At 37.1% G+C, this 19,607-nt stretch overlaps 2 protein-coding genes across 16 annotated transcripts in view; one reads left to right on the top strand and one right to left on the bottom strand.

Moving 5' to 3' along the window:
• NEXN (nexilin F-actin binding protein) overlaps positions 1–11,877 on the top strand; it is a 29,173-nt gene extending 17,296 nt beyond the window's left edge. For both annotated transcript variants that reach the window (XM_077824864.1, XM_077824863.1), the window contains 4 exons: positions 803–1,000; positions 4,127–4,348; positions 10,016–10,201; positions 11,418–11,877. In XM_077824864.1, the coding sequence (XP_077680990.1) occupies positions 803–1,000; positions 4,127–4,348; positions 10,016–10,201; positions 11,418–11,789 (978 nt within the window). In that variant the 3' untranslated portion in view covers positions 11,790–11,877. The remainder of the gene's footprint in view (positions 1–802; positions 1,001–4,126; positions 4,349–10,015; positions 10,202–11,417) is intronic.
• Positions 1–19,607, bottom strand: part of FUBP1 (far upstream element binding protein 1) — a 67,436-nt gene that overhangs the window by 9,357 nt on the left and 38,472 nt on the right. For 5 of the 14 annotated variants that reach the window (XM_077824852.1, XM_077824858.1, XM_077824859.1 and 2 more), the window contains 2 exons: positions 17,305–17,351; positions 14,813–16,426 (listed from right to left, as the gene is read on the bottom strand). The exons of 1 other annotated variant lie outside the window; for it this stretch is intronic. In XM_077824852.1, coding sequence (XP_077680978.1) covers positions 16,396–16,426; positions 17,305–17,351 — 78 coding nt within the window. In that variant the 3' untranslated portion in view covers positions 14,813–16,395. Of the gene's footprint in view, positions 1–14,812; positions 18,324–19,129; positions 19,483–19,607 lie in introns of those variants that run through there. 8 more of the 14 variants (XM_077824853.1, XM_077824862.1, XR_013346900.1 and 5 more) reach the window with 7 other exon arrangements.

Genomic DNA, 19,607 nt, shown 5'->3' with positions numbered 1-19,607 from the left:
TGCCAGGTGCCCCAGAGGGAGTAAACAGAACAGGTAATCATCGCGTGATCCATTCCCTGTCGCCCATTCCCAATTTCTGGCTGCACATAGAAATGTTCTGAAAATGTGGAAAGCACTGGATTTAAAGTAAAAGTATAATTCAGTTTATATGCAAAAAACCCCACAAACTGTTGTTTAAGAATGTTCTCCGTTCTTTATACGTTATTTGTGTACATGCCAGTATGTTAACATAGATTAAAGAAAACTGAATACAAATACACAAAATGTGCTTAGAAATGGAGAATATATATGGTTTGTACAGCATTGTTTATCTAAGAATGTAACTTTACATGATTATCACAGTACAGTGAAGATTATGCATGATTTATTCACCCTATTTTAACTGGGAAAATGAATTAGATGTTAAGCAATCTGTCTGATCAGTTAGAACTGAAGCTTTCCTGGCTCCCATTCCTTTGCTCCGATGGAATTTCTCTTTCACCCCATATTATTGAAGCAATATTTTAGTTAAAAAAAAGCTTTATTTTAAAGCTTAGGATACACTTGTTTTGCTTCAATAAGCTAAAAATTTTACTTCTGTGTTAAATTGATTAAAAGTAAGTGGGAAAGATAGGACACTAATACAAAACACAAATAAATCAATGTTGTCTAGTCTTCTACATTAAAGCATGTGTCATCTTACTTCACTGTGAATTAGAGATAGCAAAAGGTCCAAATATCACATCCTCAAATTTTGTATTCTAAATTTAGCACCAGTACACAAATTGTATCAAAAGTGGCAACAGATAATTATTTTCAATAGGTACTGGATGATGAGACCCCAGAGATGTTTAAAACAGTTTCTCAAGAATCTCTTACACCAGGTAAACTGGAAATTAATTTTGAGGAGTTACTGAGACAAAAAATGGAAGAAGGAAAGAGACGCACTGAAGAAGAGCGCAGGCAAAAGTTGGAAATGGAGAAGCAAGAATTTGAACAGCTCAGACAAGAAATGGGAGAGGTTTGTATTCTCGAAAATAATTGAATGAAAGGTCATACAGGGTTACCTCCCTGATAGCATATAATGAATGGATCATTGCTTAAAATTCTAAAATTTGAAGATTTTAGGTGTAGTTAGATTGGTACTTTAAAAAAAAAAAAGTGTTGCCTAGAAAAAAGGGAATGGAAAAAGGAAAACTAATTATCTAACACTTTAAAAAAATTGTTTTCCATTCGAAAACTTGTGTTCCCTTTTTAATTGCTTTGAATACAGGTTAATACACTTTGCCGTCCCGAACTGAGAACTTTAGCAACTTTAGACTTGTAAAGCAGTCTACTTCTACAGTAGCTTCTACAAGTTTCGCTATATCCTTTGCTGAAAAGCTGTTTTGTAACTTCTTTCAGTTATACTTGGAGAATCATATCTATAATCCTCCTACAGCTAATGTACAAAAAGATAATTATTTCCTCTTTCTAATGTTGCTCTTATGATTTTGCCCTATTTGGTTTTTTTCTTAAAGCTCCAGATCGTTGAGTGATGCAATTACATAAAAAAATCTGTTTCAATTGAAAAAGTTTTAGGCCTTGTGCTTGCAGAAAATAGCTTGCAAATGCAAACTGCAAATGCTAAGAAACTAGAAGGTAAATTAAAACAACCCACATATTATTTTTTAAAATCTCAATTATAAAATGAATCAAATGATTTTTGAATGCTTAGGGAGAGCAATAATTGGAGTTGGAAATACTGTCAAAACCTTCCAAAGTTAGCAAACGAGGAATATGCAGCTCATGCCTGGAGGATCCCAGGTGAGTAATAAGGGTTTTAGGATTTGAGATTTCCAAACATGTTTGGGATTGCATCTTAAACTAATTAGAGTGTACTATCAACACTGAAATGAGAGAAAAGAGGTAACAAGAAAAAACAAAGTGAGGGCAATGATTTAGTTCAGTCCAAAATTGTTGTTAAGATGTTATTGCTTATGGGGTTTTTTCTATTTAAAATATCCTTCCAGCATTTTTAAACTAGTCAGAATATCCAGTTTGCTTTTTACTATTAAGTTGTATGCAGTTTAAATTCATATAGTGTAACTTACCTGCACTGTGGTATCATGATTTTCTAAGAAATATTTAAAGCATTACTTAAATTTTTCCTTTTTCAAAAGCAGCTTTTTTTATTTTTGGAGAGTAGGTTTTGTTATGGCATATTGCATTCAGTCAGCATTGATTCTGTTAAGAATAAATTGGACTATTGGTGAAGAATAGCATAGGGTATTGGGCAGCATGATACGTAAGATTCTTACTGTCTACGTGGTCACCAGTTACAAGATCACTAATTACTAAAACTTGTTACGAGGACTGTCGATTAATCACAGTTAACTCACGTGATTAACTCAAAAAAGTAATCACAGTTTTAATTGCACTGTTAAACAACTGAATACCAATTGAAATGTATTAAACATTTTGGAGGTTTTTCTACATTTTCATATATATTGTATTCTGTGTTGTAATTGAAATCAAAGTGTATATTTTTATAATATTTACACTGTAAAAATGATAATAGTACTTTTCAATTCACCTCATACAAGTACTGTAGTGCAATCTCTGTCATGAAAATGCAACGTACAAATGTAGATTTTTTTTTTGTTAATTACATAACTGCACTCAAAAACAAAACTATGTAAAACTTTAGAGCCTGCAAGTCCACTCAGTCCTACTTCTTGGTCAGCCAATCGCTAAGACAAACAAGCTTGTTTACATTTACAGGAGATAATGCTGCCCTCTTCTTATTTACAATGTCACCTGAAAGTGAGAACAGGCTGTCAGAAGTCTTAAAAGAGCAAGACTCCGATGCAGAAACTACAGAACCCGAACCACCAAAAATGAAAATCAACCTTCTGCTGGTGACATCTGACTCAGACGATGAAAATAAACATGTGTCGGTCTGCACTGCTTTGGATTGTTATCGAGCAGAACCCGTCACCAGCATGGACGCATGTCCCCTGGAATGGTGGTTGAAGCATGAATGGACATATGAATCTTTAGCACATCTGGCAAGTAAATATCTTGCGATGCTGGCTACAACACTGCCATGAGAATGCCTGTTCTCACTTTCAGGTGACATTGTCAACAAAAAGCGGGCAGCATTGGCTCCTGCAAATGTAAACAAACTTGTCTGTCTGAGCGATTGGCTGAACAAGAAGTAGGACCAAGTGGACTTGTAGGCTCTAAAATTTTACATTGTTCTATTTCTGAATGCGGTTTTTTTGTACATAAATCTACATTTGTAAGTTCAACTTTCATGATAAAGAGATTGCACTACAGTACTTGTATGAGGTGAATTGAAAAATACTAGCTTTTTTTACAGTGCTTGTAATCAAAAATAAAAATAAAGTGAGCTCTGTACACTTTGTATTCTGTGTTGCAATTGAAATCAATATATTTGAAAATGTAAAAAACACCCAAAATATTTAAATAAATGGTATTCTATTGTTAACAGTGCAATTAATTGTGATTTAATTTTTTTAATCGCGCGACAGCTCTAGTTGTTATCCATGTTAACAGTTCATTGACCTGTGTGAAATAAGTTGGTGGTCTCACATTCCCAGTGGGCAAAGGTCTATGCCAAAAAAATACTAGATGCCAGTCTCACCAGAAACACAGACATGGAGACTGAACTATAATTTTACTCTTCGAAGAGTAAAGTACACTGGCAGAGTAGCATGAAGCGTCTTGCAGTGCCACTAGTGTTTTGTGAGAGAAGACTCTGCCTCCAGGACTATCTAGTGTTTATGCAATGCCAGATCAATAAAGCACCCTTCACATGGACTGACTTCACAGAACAGTAACTTGAGGGGACTGTATGAAGAGGCAAGAGCCTTTCAAACTAATAAAATTGGTTTAGAAGCAAATATAATTGGAGTATTTTTACCTTTTAAAAAAATATGTACCTGTCTTGTATGCCTGGCACTTCAAAAGAAATTAAAAGTGAAGGTCCCTGCACTGGGGAACTAGATCTACCACCATTATCATGGTTTCATTAGATTTAAGGAAAATGTAGTTAGTTACACGTGGCATTTTTTTGCACAAAAACAGTTTTCAAAATCAGGCACACTTATACTTGTTTTGTTATGTTGTAATTTCTTAACAGGAGGAGGAAGAGGCTGAAACCTTTGAATTAAGCAGGGAATATGAAGAACTAATAAAGTTAAAAAGAAGTGGTTCTATTCAGGCAAAGAACTTAAAAAGCAAGTTTGAAAAAATTGGAAAATTGTCTGAAGAAGAAATACAGAAAAAAATTGAAGAGGAGCGAGCTAGAAGAAGAGCAGTAGACCAGGAAATAAAAGAGAGGGAAACAGAAAAATTTCATGAGGCAAGTTATTTTCAGCGTCAACAATTGCTAAAAATGTTGTTACATTAGTTTAGCTGTTAAGACACTAATGACCTGTTCCTTCATCCTCAGTAAGCTGCATTCGAGGTGCAAGAGTGAACTTCTCCAAAGCATCTCATGACCCTAAAGTAAACAATGCTGCCCTTCCAGCAGAGTTCCCTCCATCTCCATAGTGATCCCCCCTACTCCCTCCTATGGCCATCTGAGGAGGTCCCTCCTGGCCAAACCTTAGGGAACCAGCAGCCTTGCTCTTCCCACCAACTTATTTTCTCTTATTTGCAAAGGTTTTAGTATGCATTTGCTCTTGGCTCCACACCCATTAACTCCCCACACCATCTCTCACCATCCACTTATACTTCTCAATCTGCAAACCGGCCATTTCTCTGGCAAATGGCTGATATGTGGAACATACATGTATTTAAACATTGTGACAGATTTTAATCACTTCTCTCTATGAAAGCTGTTTAAGATGGTTCCCTATTGTTTTTATTAAATCAGGTTTTTAATGTTATGGCTTCGGGAGGAGGAGGTCCCTGCCCAGGTTGCTCAGGGACTTAAGGGTTCACGTAATGGGTCCCTGCCTAGGTTTCTCAAGGTTCCTATTTGAGGAGCAGAGAGAGGGAGGGAGCCCTGTTGCCCAGGAGCAATCTTTTCCTTGAGGGGAGGTCATAGGAAGCAGGCTAGGCAGCTACTTTTTCACAAGGGGGAAGGTGGAGGAGGAATTAGCACTTTCCAATTCGTAACTTCCAACAGTCCAGGACCTGCTCCATGTCCTATTCTCCCTTCCCAGTCTGTGAATAATACAGTGGCCCAACTTCCTGAACCCTTTCTCTGCTAGGAAAAACAAACTTTGGCACCTGAGCTCTCTCCCTGATATACACTCCCATCCCCTCTGAGGGGCAGCAAGGAGATAGGAGGGGCAAAGAAGAGCATAACCCCGTAGCTGCCCGGAGGGTCCCTTCTCTTCCCCTCACCCCCTTAGCAGCCATTGTGAAATGTTGCTTGAGAATGTAGTGAAGTCAGGAGGTCTGAGTCTCACTTTCAGTCCCTCCACGCACTCTCCAGTACTGTCTTTTTCACACAGTCTCAAAGTCCTTCGAGTGCCTTTATGCCTCCCCCGCCCACACTTACCTTGATTAAATAACTGAACCCCTATTCATTTAACATAATGGGTACTGGAACTAGGCCCCAAGCTGTGTAGTTTCATAGATATTAAGGTCAGAAGGGACCATCATGATCATCTAGTCCGACCTCCTGCACAACGCAAGCCACAGAATCTCACCCATCCACTCCTGCGATAAACCTCTCACCTATGTCTGAGCTATTGAAGTCCTCAAATCATGGTTTAAAGACTTCAAGGTGCAGAGAATCCTCCAGCAAGTGATCCATGCCCCATGCTACAGTGGAAGGCACCCTCCCCCCCCCGGGCATCTTCCAATCTGCCCTGGAGGAAAATTCCTTCCTGACCCCAAATATGGCGATCAGCTGAACACTGAGCATATGGGCAAGACTCACCAGCCAGACACCCAGGAAAGAATTCTCTGTAGTAACTCAGATCCCACCCCATCTAACATCCCTTCACAGGCCATTGGGCCTATTTACCATCAATATTTAAAGATCAGTTCATTGCCAAAATCATGTTATCCCATCATACCATCTCCTCCATAAACGTATCGAGTTTAATCTTAAAGCCAGATAGGTCTTTTGCCCCCACTGCTTCCCTTGGAAGGCTATTCCAGAACTTCACTCCTCTGATGGTTAGAAACCTTCGTCTAATTTCAAGTCTAAACTTCCCGATGGACAGTTTATATCCATTTGGTCTTGTGTCCACATTGGTACTGAGCTTAAATAATTCCTCTCCAGCCCTGATATTTATCCCTCTGATATATTTATAGAGAGAAATCGTATCTTCCCTCAGCCTTCTTTTGGTAAGGCTAAACAAGCCAAGCTCTTTGAGTCTCCTTTCATAAGACAGGTTTTCCATTCCTCGGATCATCCTAGTAGCCCTTCTCTGTACCTGTTCCAGTTTGAATTCATCCTTCTTAAACATGGGAGAACAGAACTGCCCACAGTATTCCAGGTGAGGTCTCACCAGTGCCTTGTATAACAGTACTAACACCTTATCTCGACTGGAAATACCTCGCCTGATGCATCCCAAGATCGCATTACCTTTTTTCATGGCCGTATCACATTGGCGGCTCATAGTCATCCTGCGATCAACCAATACTCCTAGGTCCTTCTCCTCCGTTACTTCTAATTGATGCGTCCCCAGCTTATAACTAAAATTCTTGTTATTAATCCCTAAATGCATGACCTTACACTTCTCATTATTGAATTTCATCCTATTACTTTTACTCCAGTTTACAAGGTCATACAGATCCTCCTGTATGATATCCTGGTCCTTCTCTAAATTGGCAATACCTCCCAGCTTTGTATCATCCGCAGACTTTATTAGCACACTCCCACTTTTTGTGCTGAGGTCAATAATAAAAAGATTAAATAAGATTGGTCCCAAAACCGATCCCTGAGGAACTCCACTGGTAACCTCCCTCCAGCCTGACAGTTTACCTTTCAGTATGACCCGCTGTAGTCTCCCTTTTAACCAATTCCTTATCCACCTCTCAATTTTCATATTGATCCCCATTTTTTCCAATTTAACTAACAATTCCCCATGTGGCACCGTATCAAACGCCTTACTGAAATCTAGGTAAATTAGATCCACTGCGTTTCCTTTGTCTAAAAAATCTGTTACTTTCTCAAAGGAGGAGATCAGGTTGATTTGGCACAATCTACCTTTTGTAAAACCATGTTGTATTTTGTCCCATTTACCATTGACCTCAATGTCCTTAACTGCTTTCTCCTTCAAAATTTTTTCGAAGACCTTGCATACTACAGATGTCAAACTAACAGGCCTGTAGTTACCCAGATCACTTTCCCCCCCCTTTTTTTAAAAATAGGAACTATGTTAGCAATTCTCCAGTCATATGGTACAACCCGAGTTTACAGATTCATTAAAAATTCTTGCTAATGGGCTTGCAATTTCATGTGCCAATTCCTTTAATTTTCTTGGATGAAGATTATCTGGGCTGCCCAATTTAGTCCCATTAAGCTGTTGGAGTTTCGCTTCTACCTCAGATATGGTAATATCTACCTCCATATCCTCATTCCCATTTGTCATGCTACCATTATCCCTAAGATCCTCATTAGCCCTATTAAAGACTAAGGCAAAGTATTTGTTTAGATATTGGGCCATGCCTAGGTTATCCTTAACCTCCACTCCATCCTCAGTCTTTAGCGGTCCCACTTCTTCTTTCTTGGTTTTCTTCTGTATATGGCTATAGAACCTTTTACTATTGGTTTTAATTCCCTTTGCAAGGTCCAACTCTACTTGACTTTTAGCCTGTCTCACTTTATCCCTACATGTTCTGACCTCAATCAGGTAGCTTTCCTTGCTGATCCCTCCCATCTTCCACTCTCTGTATGCTTTCTGCTTTTTCTTAATCACCTCTCTGAGATGCTCACTCATCCAGCTTGGTCTATAACTCCTGCCTATGAATTTTTTCCCCTTTCTTGGGATGCACTTCCGCTAGCTTCTGCAGCTTTGACTTAAAGTAATCCCAGGCTTCCTCCGCCTTTAGATCCGTAAGTTCTTCAGTCCAATCCACTTCCCTAACTAATTTCCTTAATTTTTGAAAGTCAGCTGCTGCTAAGTTGTGGCATAAAATCACTTCAGCAGACTGTGGCTTTGGACACTGTCCATATTATGGTTCGATACTGTTAAAATTAAAATGTCTTTTAAATAACAAATCTTAAGAAATTATTCTAATGGTTTTCCTTCTCACCACATTCTATTTTGCCGTATCCCTTATTTTATTTTCCTTTCCCTTCTGTCTTTTCTTCAGGTATTTTTCCTTTTTAACCCTTGCTAAACAAGCTAATTTCCAGGTAGATAAGAAAAAACAATCCCCGAAGTTAAGAGAGGAGCTGACTTCTGGCAGATGCATCCTTTTTGATAGTAGACCTCCCCTGGACCCCCCAGAAATCCTCTTTACTATCATGTCCTGTCTTCCTCACCAGTTCCCAATTGCTTCCTGTTTGGGAACAGAGGTGGCAGCAGGGGAAAGTCATATTGGAGAGGAGGCTAGGATTGAATGGTCAGTATTCAAAGTGAATTCTGAGAAGGCCACAGGTTAAAAAAAGGAGCTAACGAGTTTTCAGTGTGAAGGGAGAGGTTTAGAAAAAGGAAACACTGAAGTATGGCACCTTAGTAGTGAAGGGACAGTTGTGTTCTTCGTGTTAGTGGTACAGTACAATTTACCCTATTTTTGCTTCCCTTTTCCTTAAAGGCTTCTTGCAGAAGGGAGAATTCCCCCCCCCCCCCCTTTTGGCATAGGGACTGCTGTAACAAATCGCTTGAGAGGAAAAAGAAAATCCCCACCAGTTTTCTAAAACAAGCAGGGTGGGCTTTTATTTATTTTTTAAATAGAAAAAGATGGTCAAAAGAAGCACAGGAAGCTTGGGAATAGTCAAGAAGGGTTTGGGGAGGCTTTACAGTTAAGCTCCACCCAGTAAATTGTCTCCCCTGCCCTTACCGAAACAAGAAATGACAAGTGCTTAAAGGGTCGTTGTAACCCCTGTTTTTCTATTTTGTCTATTACTTTCTTGCACTACAATTTCTTTGAACAGAGTACCACATATCTCTATGTAGGCCCAGGATAGCAGGCTGATGTATAGGATTTTACACGTATACCACAATCCTGACCACCACCACACTAATTATTGAGGGGAAACAGCAGAGCAATTCTTTGTTCACTTAGCTTATTTATGCAAAGCTTTTGGGGGGGGAGGGAGTGTGAAAGCAACATTGTTCTCATAGTTGGTCATCTTCTTTCTCAGCCTCCCTTCCAGAAAATTTGACCTTCATACACAAGAGCTAGTGTAATATTATATGGGGGATAGTGCCCAGAAGTCTCTTAATGAAGATTGGAACTTGTGCTGAGTGCTATACAAGGTATCTTGAAACTGACCCTTGTAGGAATACTCAGCTACTGTCAAGACTTTGTCTTGAAATAGTTCTCAGTGTAACATCCTGTGGAGATAAAGCAGAGTAGTTGTTGTTTGATGTACCTAGCTAAGGTAAATCCCAGGTGTGGCAAAGTATAGGATTGTATATAGGTAACAACTAGTGCCCTATATCTAGTAGAAGTTTACATTAAAATAAGTAGCTCAGGATAGGCATCTCACCATAAAGTTTTTTTTGCTTTTTTTTTGGCAGTGAAGACAACCTAGCCTTTAATTGTGTTTATAATAGGGAGCCTGGGTTTTAAATTAATTTAGCATGTTTTTAAGCATTATTGCTTCATTTCAATTTAAGGTTCATAATGGTAAAGCTATCTAGTGAATATCTAACCCCTAAATCCCAGTCTAGACCAGCGTTCAGATGCTGTTATACTTAAGAGGTTTTAACTGCTACAGCATTCTGGCTGGGTCATGCTGCCCCCAGGAACAAGCATAACATGAACCCTTCCTTCAGCTTTAAGCTAGCCTATTTACTGTTTATTGGTACAGTCTATTGTCAGTATTATGATTAAAAGTGAAGTTCTGAACTTTATTATTTTACTGAATTTTTTTATTCCTTAAACTGAAAAGGATGATGACATAGATGTGAAGCCTGCCAAGAAATCTGAGGCTCCATTCACCCATAAAGTAAACATGAAGGCTAGATTTGAGCAAATGGCAAAGGCAAGGGAAGAGGAGGAACAGAGAAGAATTGAGGAACAAAAACTACTACGTATGCAGTTTGAACAGAAGGAAATTGATGCTGCATTACAGAAGGTATGGAGGATTAAAAATACCCTCTCCAGAGATGTTCAAGAACCAAGGATTTTCTATTAATTTAATATTAGTGAAATGCATGTTTTAAGTGTTGGATTGTTTCGTTAGTAGCAACATTACCACAATCACAATCGTCTTGATACTGCAAAAATTTACAGAAACAGTTGAAATAATGAAATAGCTAGTAAAATTGCTTTTGGAATTTGCAGATATTCCTGTTTGACGGAATTAATCACAGTTAACTCAAGCAATTAACACAAAACAAATTAACTTAATTTAAAAATAATTAATCAGTCTGTTTTAATTGCACTGTTAAATAATAGAATACCAATTTACATTTATTATAATTTTGGATGTTTTTCTACATTTTCAAATATATTGATTTCAATTACAACAGTGTACAGTGCTCACTTTATATTATAGATTACAAATATTTGCACTGTAAAAAATAAAATAAATAGTATTTTTCAATGTGAGGTTCTCTCTATTGTGGAAGTGCCACTTACAAATGCGTAATTTTTTTTTTTTTTTTTAAACATAGCTGCTCTCAGTCCTACTTGTTCAGCCAATCGCTAAGACAAACAAATTTGTTTACCTTTATGGGAGATAATGTTGCCCACTACTTATTTATAATGTCACTTGAAAGTGTGAACAGACATTCGGTATGGCACTGTTGTAGCCAGCACTGCAAGGTACTTACGTGTCAGATGTGCTAAACATTCGTATGCCTCTTCATGCTTCGACTTGTAGAAAAACATCCACAAATATTTATAATTTAAATTGGTATTCTATTAACAGTGCAATTAAAACCGTGACTAACTGCAATTAATATTTTTAATACTTTAACACTCTAATACATACATAATGCTGTAGAGAAAGTAGATATGTTTTCCTTTAAACATTTGGCCAGTTCTCAAATAAGAAGGAAGCAACATACATTCTTATATTGTTCCCCAGATTCCACCTTTGCACCCCACCCCCATATTAAGCCGTCTTCCTTAACTTTCCCATTATGCCTTTCTTGTTCAGTATATAGATTGTAATATTGATGCATAATCCATTATTATCCAGTGTGCCTGCGTTGGAGTTGCCATCTCCTTTCCTCAAAATTTAATTTTTTCTAACTTTCATATGGCCAAAGGTTTACGAGGCATTGTCATAACATGAACAGTTCGCAGTGTTTGAAATTCTCTAAATCAATTTATTTTTAACACAGAAAAGGGAAGAGGAGGAGGAGGAAGAGGGAAGTATTATAAATGGTTCTACTTATGAAGATGAAGAGAACCAAGCTCGGTCAGGAGCTCCATGGTTCAAGAAACCCCTAAAGAATGTATCAGTTGTAGATAGTGAGCCAGTAAGATTTACTGTTAAAATTACGGGAGAGCCAATACCTGAAGTCACATGGTGGTTTGAAGGGGAAATGTTGCAGGACTCCGAGGACTATCAGTACATTGAAAGAGGAGAAACTTACTGCCTTTACTTACCAGAAACTTTCCCAGAAGATGAAGGAGAATATATGTGTAAAGCGGTCAATAGCAGAGGTACAGCAGCTAGCACCTGTATTCTCACCATTGAAAGTAAGAGTTAATGTTTTATCTTGTTTTGTTCGAGTGCCGAATTACTTTACACCCCTTTCCTGTTACAAAGTCTATTCCATTTTTCTTGACTCTCCTTTTCTTTTCTAGCTGACGACTACTAATGCTCTACTTTTGCTGGAAACTTCCTCTCAACTTTCTTACTGCATCCATCTCTTTTTCTGTGGTGGGGCCAATAAAAGGAAACTAGAAAATGTCATTCCTATATCAGATAGGGATATCCTTTGTACTGCATGAGTGTTCAAGTTCTGTTACAATGTGAAATTTGGTATCAGAGGCGTGTTACACTAAAACAAGGACTGGTATGAAAAAGCCCAACTATAGAAAAAACTGAATTGTACTTGTGTTCCTACCTTTGAAGGCCAATTATTCTGTAGTATAACAGTTAAATACACAATCTGGAAGTTCGAGAGGTAGGAATACATTCTGCATGAGCACTAAGTTTTTAGCTGCTTTATTTTGTCTCAGACTTAACAGGCAAAAGTGAATGTTTCTGGAATAAAAGTAATGTACTATTTTTAAACAATAAAAGGTTATGTAATGGTTTAAACTTTGTTTTGTTTCATGAAACATTTTCCTTTCAATCAGCTTTCATAAATACTTACATTCAATGTAGTAATGGGATGTGTAATTATTAGTGATTACAGGCTAATGTAAATTCATCACTAAAGTTTTGATAACTCTAAGACTACCACGACTTACTTTTGAAGGTTGTTTCCCCCCCACTACTTTACCATTACCCCTGCATCAAAATAGCATTTGGCATATCAAACTAAAATTTGTTGAAAGTACATTTGGGGATATATTGGAGAAAGTAGCTGCTGTACAAACCCCATTTTCATCCTCACCTGGTTGCAATTTTTGTTACTGCATCTTAGTGTATATGTTTGGTTTTGAAGTGAAAAGACGACTAAGCATTAATTCTTTTATGGGAAATCCACAAAACAAATGGATGTACGTGCCAGTGTCTCAAAACGGATTTTTGTTCAGATCAGCCTGTCCAACTTTTCATAGGACTTTTTTTTTAATACAAAGTACACATGCTTCAACTTTTTCTGAGGTTCAGCACTTATATTGAGGAATAAAATACAATAAGCTAGAGGCTGTACCCAAATGAATTCTCATGCAACCCTTTTGAAAGATGTTCTTAAAGAAAATAAAACAATGACTGTTTGAGGTTTTATTATAAGTTCTATATTCTGGTTGTTGGTTCTATTTGTTTGTATCAGCTGCATATTTTTTAAACTTTTTTTTTCTGGTTCTCAGTGAACAATTACAATTAGATATATCCTGACGGAATTATTTTGCTGATCAGTTGCATGACAGTCTTCTGAATATTACAATTAGAAGATAAACTGTCAAATACATCTTGCTTCATTTCACGTAGGTAGTGTTTCTTCACAAAATTATTAAACTATTAGTTTGTAGGCACCTACAGGATAACAGGTGATAAGTAATACCCAACATGAATGTCAAGAACACATCATGCCAAACCAACCTACTTCCTTCTTTGACAGGGTTTCTGGCCCAATGGATAAAGGGAGAAGCAGTAAATGTAAATTTCAATTTCAGTAAGGCTTTTTGACAGTCCCACATGACCTCCTCATAACCAAACTAGGCAAATGTGGTCTAGATGAAATTACTATAAGATGGATACACAACTGGTTGAAAGACAACTAACTCTGAGTACAATCAATGGTTTGCTGTCAAATTAGATGGACATATCCACTGGGATCCAGCAGGGGCAGGTCTTGGGTCTGATCACTATTCAATATTTTCATTAGTGACTTGGATAATGGAGCGGAGAGTATACGTATAAAAAGCCAAGTGCAAAGTAATATACGTGGAAATAAAAATCCAAATCTATAAATACAAAATGGCAAATAACTGGGCTAGGCAGTTGTATTCAATTTCTGATCCATTATAGCCTCCATATCCTTTTTATCAATACAAGTCAACAGTGTGATGCAGTTTCAAAAAAGGCAAATATCTGAGGTGTTTTAACTGGAGTATTGTATGAAAGACAGGTTTTCCCACTCTACTCAGCGCTGGTAAGGCCGCACATGGAACAGTGGCCCCAGTTTTGGGCATCATGCTTATTCCAAAGGACAGCAACAAAAGTAATACCAAGGTTTAAAATCAGATGACTGATGAGGAAAGATTTAAAAAAATGGGTATGTTTAGTTTTGAGAGAAGACAGTGATTAGCTGTTCTCCTTGTCACTTATGTATGGACAAGCTTAATCTGCTGCAATGGAGGTATCAGGAAAAATTTCTAACGATAAGTTCCGGAGTAAATCAAGGGAGGCTGTGGAATCCCCATTACTGGAAGTTTAAGAACAGGTTAAACCAGGGGTGGGCAAACAACAGCCCATGGGCTGGATCAGGCCTGGGGGATAGCCACCCCTCTGGCGCCGCGGGCCCCACACCGCTGCTGGAAGTGGCTGGCACCACATCCCTGTGGCCTCTGGAGTGGGTGGGGGGCAGAGGGCTCAGGAACAGGGAACCGTGGCCAACGGAAGCTTCGGGGGAGGTACCGCAGGCGAGGGCAGCATGCGGAGCCCTCTGCCCTGTCGCCAAGGGGCCGCAGGGACATGCTGTCGGCCGCTTCCAGGAGTGGCATGGGAGCACCACTGCCACCTTGGAGCTGCTCCAGGTAAGCGGCGCTGGGCCAGAGTCTGCTCCCCAACCCTCTGCCCCCCAAACCTCACCTGCTCCCACACCCCAACTCCCTGCCCCGGCCCTGCATTCAATTTCCCCAGATGTGGCCCTCGGGTCAAAAAGTTTGCCCACCCCTGGGTTAAACCAAAACCTGTCAGCAATGGTCTAGGTATACTTGGTCTGATCCTAGTTCAGGAGATGACAAGGACTAGTTTCCAGCCTTACATTTCAGTGTTTCTTGCATTAATTTATATCGTACTGTGAAAATAATCACAAATGTATGTATTTTCCATCTGACGCAGACATGTGAAAGTCAATATGAAGCCAGAAGGAAAGAGGGGGAAAGAAGACAAACATTATTTTGTACTATCCATCATTTTACATTTATTGAGAAAATCATAAAACCATACAAAAATGTTATACAGTTAATGTGTACCCATATTACATACAATGTCAATAATGCAAGCTCAAAACCACATTTTGTAAAGCATTCAATTTACCTCAAGTCCAAGCTGCATCTCCCTAAGACACTTCCCATCACAGTAGCCTTATAAAGCCAATCTTCTTTTTACACACGGGTAGTTTCTGTAGAGAACACTTTTCTCAGGACGAAAATGCATCTCACATGCATAAGAGAAATATGTGCATATACATGAGAGTTTTATAGGGTATTACTAGGGATGAGGGAACCCTGTCAACTGTATGCTTACTGGAAGGCCCAAATTTTGCCAATTTACAACATGCAAAGGAAACATAGAAAAGCTATTTCATGAGGGGGGAAAATAGTTTCTAGCATCCAATAAAACTTTTATGGAAGAAGATGAAATATTTCACGTAAGATAGGCTGTGCAGTGAATAATAATACAACCTGCCTGGACACCAAAACACACTATAATACTTCTAAATGAAGGTTATTCTTCCAGCTGACATTGTATTTCATGCCATGTCCTACAGTATAAAGGCTGAAGAAAGTGATCTGTAAATGCTTTTACTATATTAAACATTACACTTCCCCTACTTCCCTTTTAAAACTGCGGTACTCTCAACTTCCTATTTCATTTGCGAGGTTCTATCAAATCAAGATATATTTATTTAACGTCCCATTTTGGAAAGTTCAATTACTTTTCTACCAAACACAAAACAATCTTCGCTCAGAAATAAGATTCTAGTAATTTAATGATCTTCTGTCCTCTAAAAAGAAATACTGTTTGGAGACTGATTTAAATAATAACACTACACTTAGCATAAAATATGCCTATAAGTCCAGCAATAAGTGAGCTGAAAATCAATATGCCACAAACACTAAACTGAAGCCATTATGACTTTCACATTCCCTCATTAATCCAAATAACTGGCCTGTCTTTTCTATTTCCTCCCACTTCCTAAATTTACTCAATTTAAGATTTTAATTATTAAAATATTCACGTAACGGTGAAATAAAAAGCAGCATGTTTAAGGAAGTGAAACTGAAATCCCGCCCCAGACAATAAATTCTTAGGATTTAAAACCCACTAGGGTACATACCTAGTTCTCATGTGAAAAATAAATGTGAGTTACATATCAAACTACAAGTAAACAAAAATGAAGTGGCTTGAGGGAATTAAGTGCAACTATTAATTTCAGAAGGTAAATATATCTAAGCTTGACTGCTCAGAAGAATATAAATTAAAATATATAGTTTAATATTATTAGCCACATAGTTTTTAAAACTAAACAGATTATTGAACATTTATGGTCAAGCAAATAGCACTTTAAAGAATGAGAAGTGATCAGACAGAAAAATTATACCCTACACCATTATGTATGGGATACATGTTTTGCCAATTTTACCTTCTACATGGACCCCTTCTATGGTCCGTGCTCATCGGCTCACCAATGGCATACACTCAAAGGATTCCTCTTTATTGGTAGTAACTATCTCAGGACCTGATTTTATGAGCTATGATTTGGTGCTTGCAGCATCTTCAGCACTGTGTGTGAAAATGAAGGCAGTATTTTTGAATATTTTTCTTTGATATAGATATAAGCAGGACTTTTGAAAAAGGATCAGCACATTTTATATATTGAATAAACAAAAACTGATGAGATGCTGCTTTAACTAAAAAACTGTACCAGACCATTGAATAAAACAAACATTTTAAACTGGCAAAAGTATACAGCAATTCAGTTAAAGTATCAAAGAACAGAAAATACTGATTGCTATATAGATACTGAAAAGATGATTTGCCATACAGTTAACATTTCACTTGTGCACATGCTTTCTAGTAAGACATACTATTCTGCAAAACTTGTGTCAATTTTCCTACTATATCAGATGGATAAGCAAACTAGTTTATCTAAAAAATTCACTAATATTATGTTGTATAACTTCTTTAAAAAGTCAAGTTATCAGTTCCAGTGACAAGAGAAACACACAGTATTCTATTTAGCTTTTAGGGGTGGGGTGGGAATAATGACCTGCCAATTATAAAAACATTTGTGAAGGCTGTTGAAGTTTCTAACCAAGTATTTCCTGCATCTTGGGGGGAAAAAAGTTTTGTTTTCCTTTGTTAAATTGTTACAATTCAGCTATTTGAGGAAAAAGTAACAAAAAATGACTTATTCAGATTAAGTTTAATTATTGCAGCAATCCACTCATCTTTTCTAAAAAATAAAGATACATTTACCCAGAAATGTGAACGGTTGTTTAAACAACTGAGAGACTTTCCACTGAAATGGAACCATGAGTAACAGAATGCATTTGGGGAAATCAGCAGATTGCTTTTGAATACACAACCACAAAAATCTCACAGGGACAACATTAATGTACTGAAATATGTATTTATATACTTCCTTAGGTTGTGCTTACCTGTTGCTTTTTGCAGCAGAACCTAAGGTGGAAGGTCTGGGAAGGCACTGTGAAGTATAAATAATTGCACTGTTTGCAATTAATAAAGATTTTATACCTTAAATGAATCAAAATCAACAGCCTCCATTTTGTGAATGATAAAGAATCTAGTGAATTTAATTTTGTTCAGTTTAATTAGTAATAAATGCACCATTCTACTATAAGGTCATCTACAAAAGTATCATGCAAAATATCTTAACTATTAAACTTCATATCCTACACTAAAGATTGCAATATCTTCCTAGCTGTTTGTTTCAAACTACTACTAAAATTCCTAATCTAAAAAGGGGTAAGGTAGTTCCCTCCAGGTTCTACAAACACAATAAAATACATTGCTAATTATCTGAATAATAAAACTACTTCAAATTTCAAGCCTTAAGTTTTACTTCTCTATGCAGCCACCTTAAAAAAGTATTCTCAATGCAACAAATGGTGCTCCAAAAAGATAAGGCTAATTAATACAGGCTTATAAAATAGTTTAACATATACCTGCATCACTACATGTCTGCAAACTAACTTAAGACAAAACAACTTCTGTCTATCAAGCAGTTTCCAATCACTTTCATATTAACAAGATATGCACATTTTCATAAGCTAAATAATACAACCTTTGTCTCAGGAGCACTAGTGAAAAACGTTGTATTACTTAGATAACACAAGATTTTCTTTAGCTATTGCTGAACATTTCAAGAATACTTACCCATAAAGCTCACATATATATATGCACACCTATGTTTCTGAATTAAGAAGCAGTTATGATTTCCTAAGATATTAGCACTGTATTCCAACATAATATTCACACAAGTATGGCATTTGCATTATGTGGAACATTGACAAACGATACTGTTGCAGTTCATCAATTTGTCATTCTGATGTACTTACAGTGCAATGCTCCTTGAAGGAACAATCAAGGATGATACACAGCACAGTCCTCCTCACCCCTATAGAGCTAGTTCTATACTGGCTGGATCAAACCTGCACTTCAACAGACAATGGCAAGACAGACTGTATTGCATGTAGTCTAATATATGCAAAGAGCCAATAAATATGCAAACAGCAAACAATGAATTTCAACAGAATATCAGATTTTGAGTACGAGCAGTAATGTAACAAAAAAGTATATCAAATAATTTGATTCAACAACTGGTCTTGAGCATTTACACAACAGAACTTATCTGTACTGAATGAAGTTCTCTGTCAACCACTCCCCCCACCCCAAACAAAATATAAAGTTTCAATGTCAGATGCAATTCTGGTAACCACGTTCACCTTTCTACACTGATTTTTGAAATGAACTACTGCAAACTGAATGCTTAGAACATTTAATTATAAAAGCAAAAACCTTTTATAACTAATCTGAAAAATGTTTAAAATAGTTATGCTGAAACAGTCAAGTAAGTATCAAATTAAAAACAGAAAGGTTAACTTATAGCAGCTGTACAGGTCTGAAACAGTGGTCATGTATAAAAAGGGAAATTTCACTGTTAATGCAATGGAAGTATGCCAAAAGATCACCTTTTTAAACACATGCAGTTTTTAATCAAATAGAAAGAAAATAAAGGTATCAAGATTACTGGTGCTAGACAGCAAAATACAATAAATGAAAGATCCTCCATCTACAACTATTCTGAAAAGGGGAAAAACATGCCAATGACAGGTTTTTTAACTCATTCTAAGATTTCATGGGGGGAAAAAAAATCTCATTTGGGTACATATACCTTAATTCAGCATTACTAGTAAGTCCTAGAATTCTTTAAATACCCACATATCCAACTTACCGACACAGGAGGTTTCATATTATTTATTGTAAAGCACAAAACAGGCATTTTAAAAGTGAAAGTATACATTGAAAAAGTACATTTATATCACAAAGCATTGACCACATAATAATTGCAAATACATTTGCTGGAATGTGTACATCTACACTAATATACTAAAAACAAACCAATTTTCATTTCTACACAGAAATATTACCTCCTATCAGTAGTGATAGATATTTTGTACATTTTCAAAAACACTATTTTTAAACCAAACAAAATTAAGATCTTCATCAAGGCGTCTGCATCCATACATTTAACAAAGGTTTTTTCCCCCACACAATGAAGCAAATACTGTATTGTCCACTTCTTATTATTGGCCCTGTGCAGAAGAGATACATAAGAGATACACAAAAAGTTAAAGAAAATCCTTTAAATTGAGCTAACTCAGGAGTGAAGCCTTTAAGAAAGAAAAATTGGTTAATGTAAATGGTGGTGGCTTCTTGC

Source organism: Eretmochelys imbricata, chromosome 8, assembly GCF_965152235.1.
Source record: "Eretmochelys imbricata isolate rEreImb1 chromosome 8, rEreImb1.hap1, whole genome shotgun sequence".
Taxonomy (NCBI): Eukaryota; Metazoa; Chordata; order Testudines; family Cheloniidae; genus Eretmochelys; species Eretmochelys imbricata.
This window is presented reverse-complemented; position numbering and strand designations above follow the sequence as displayed.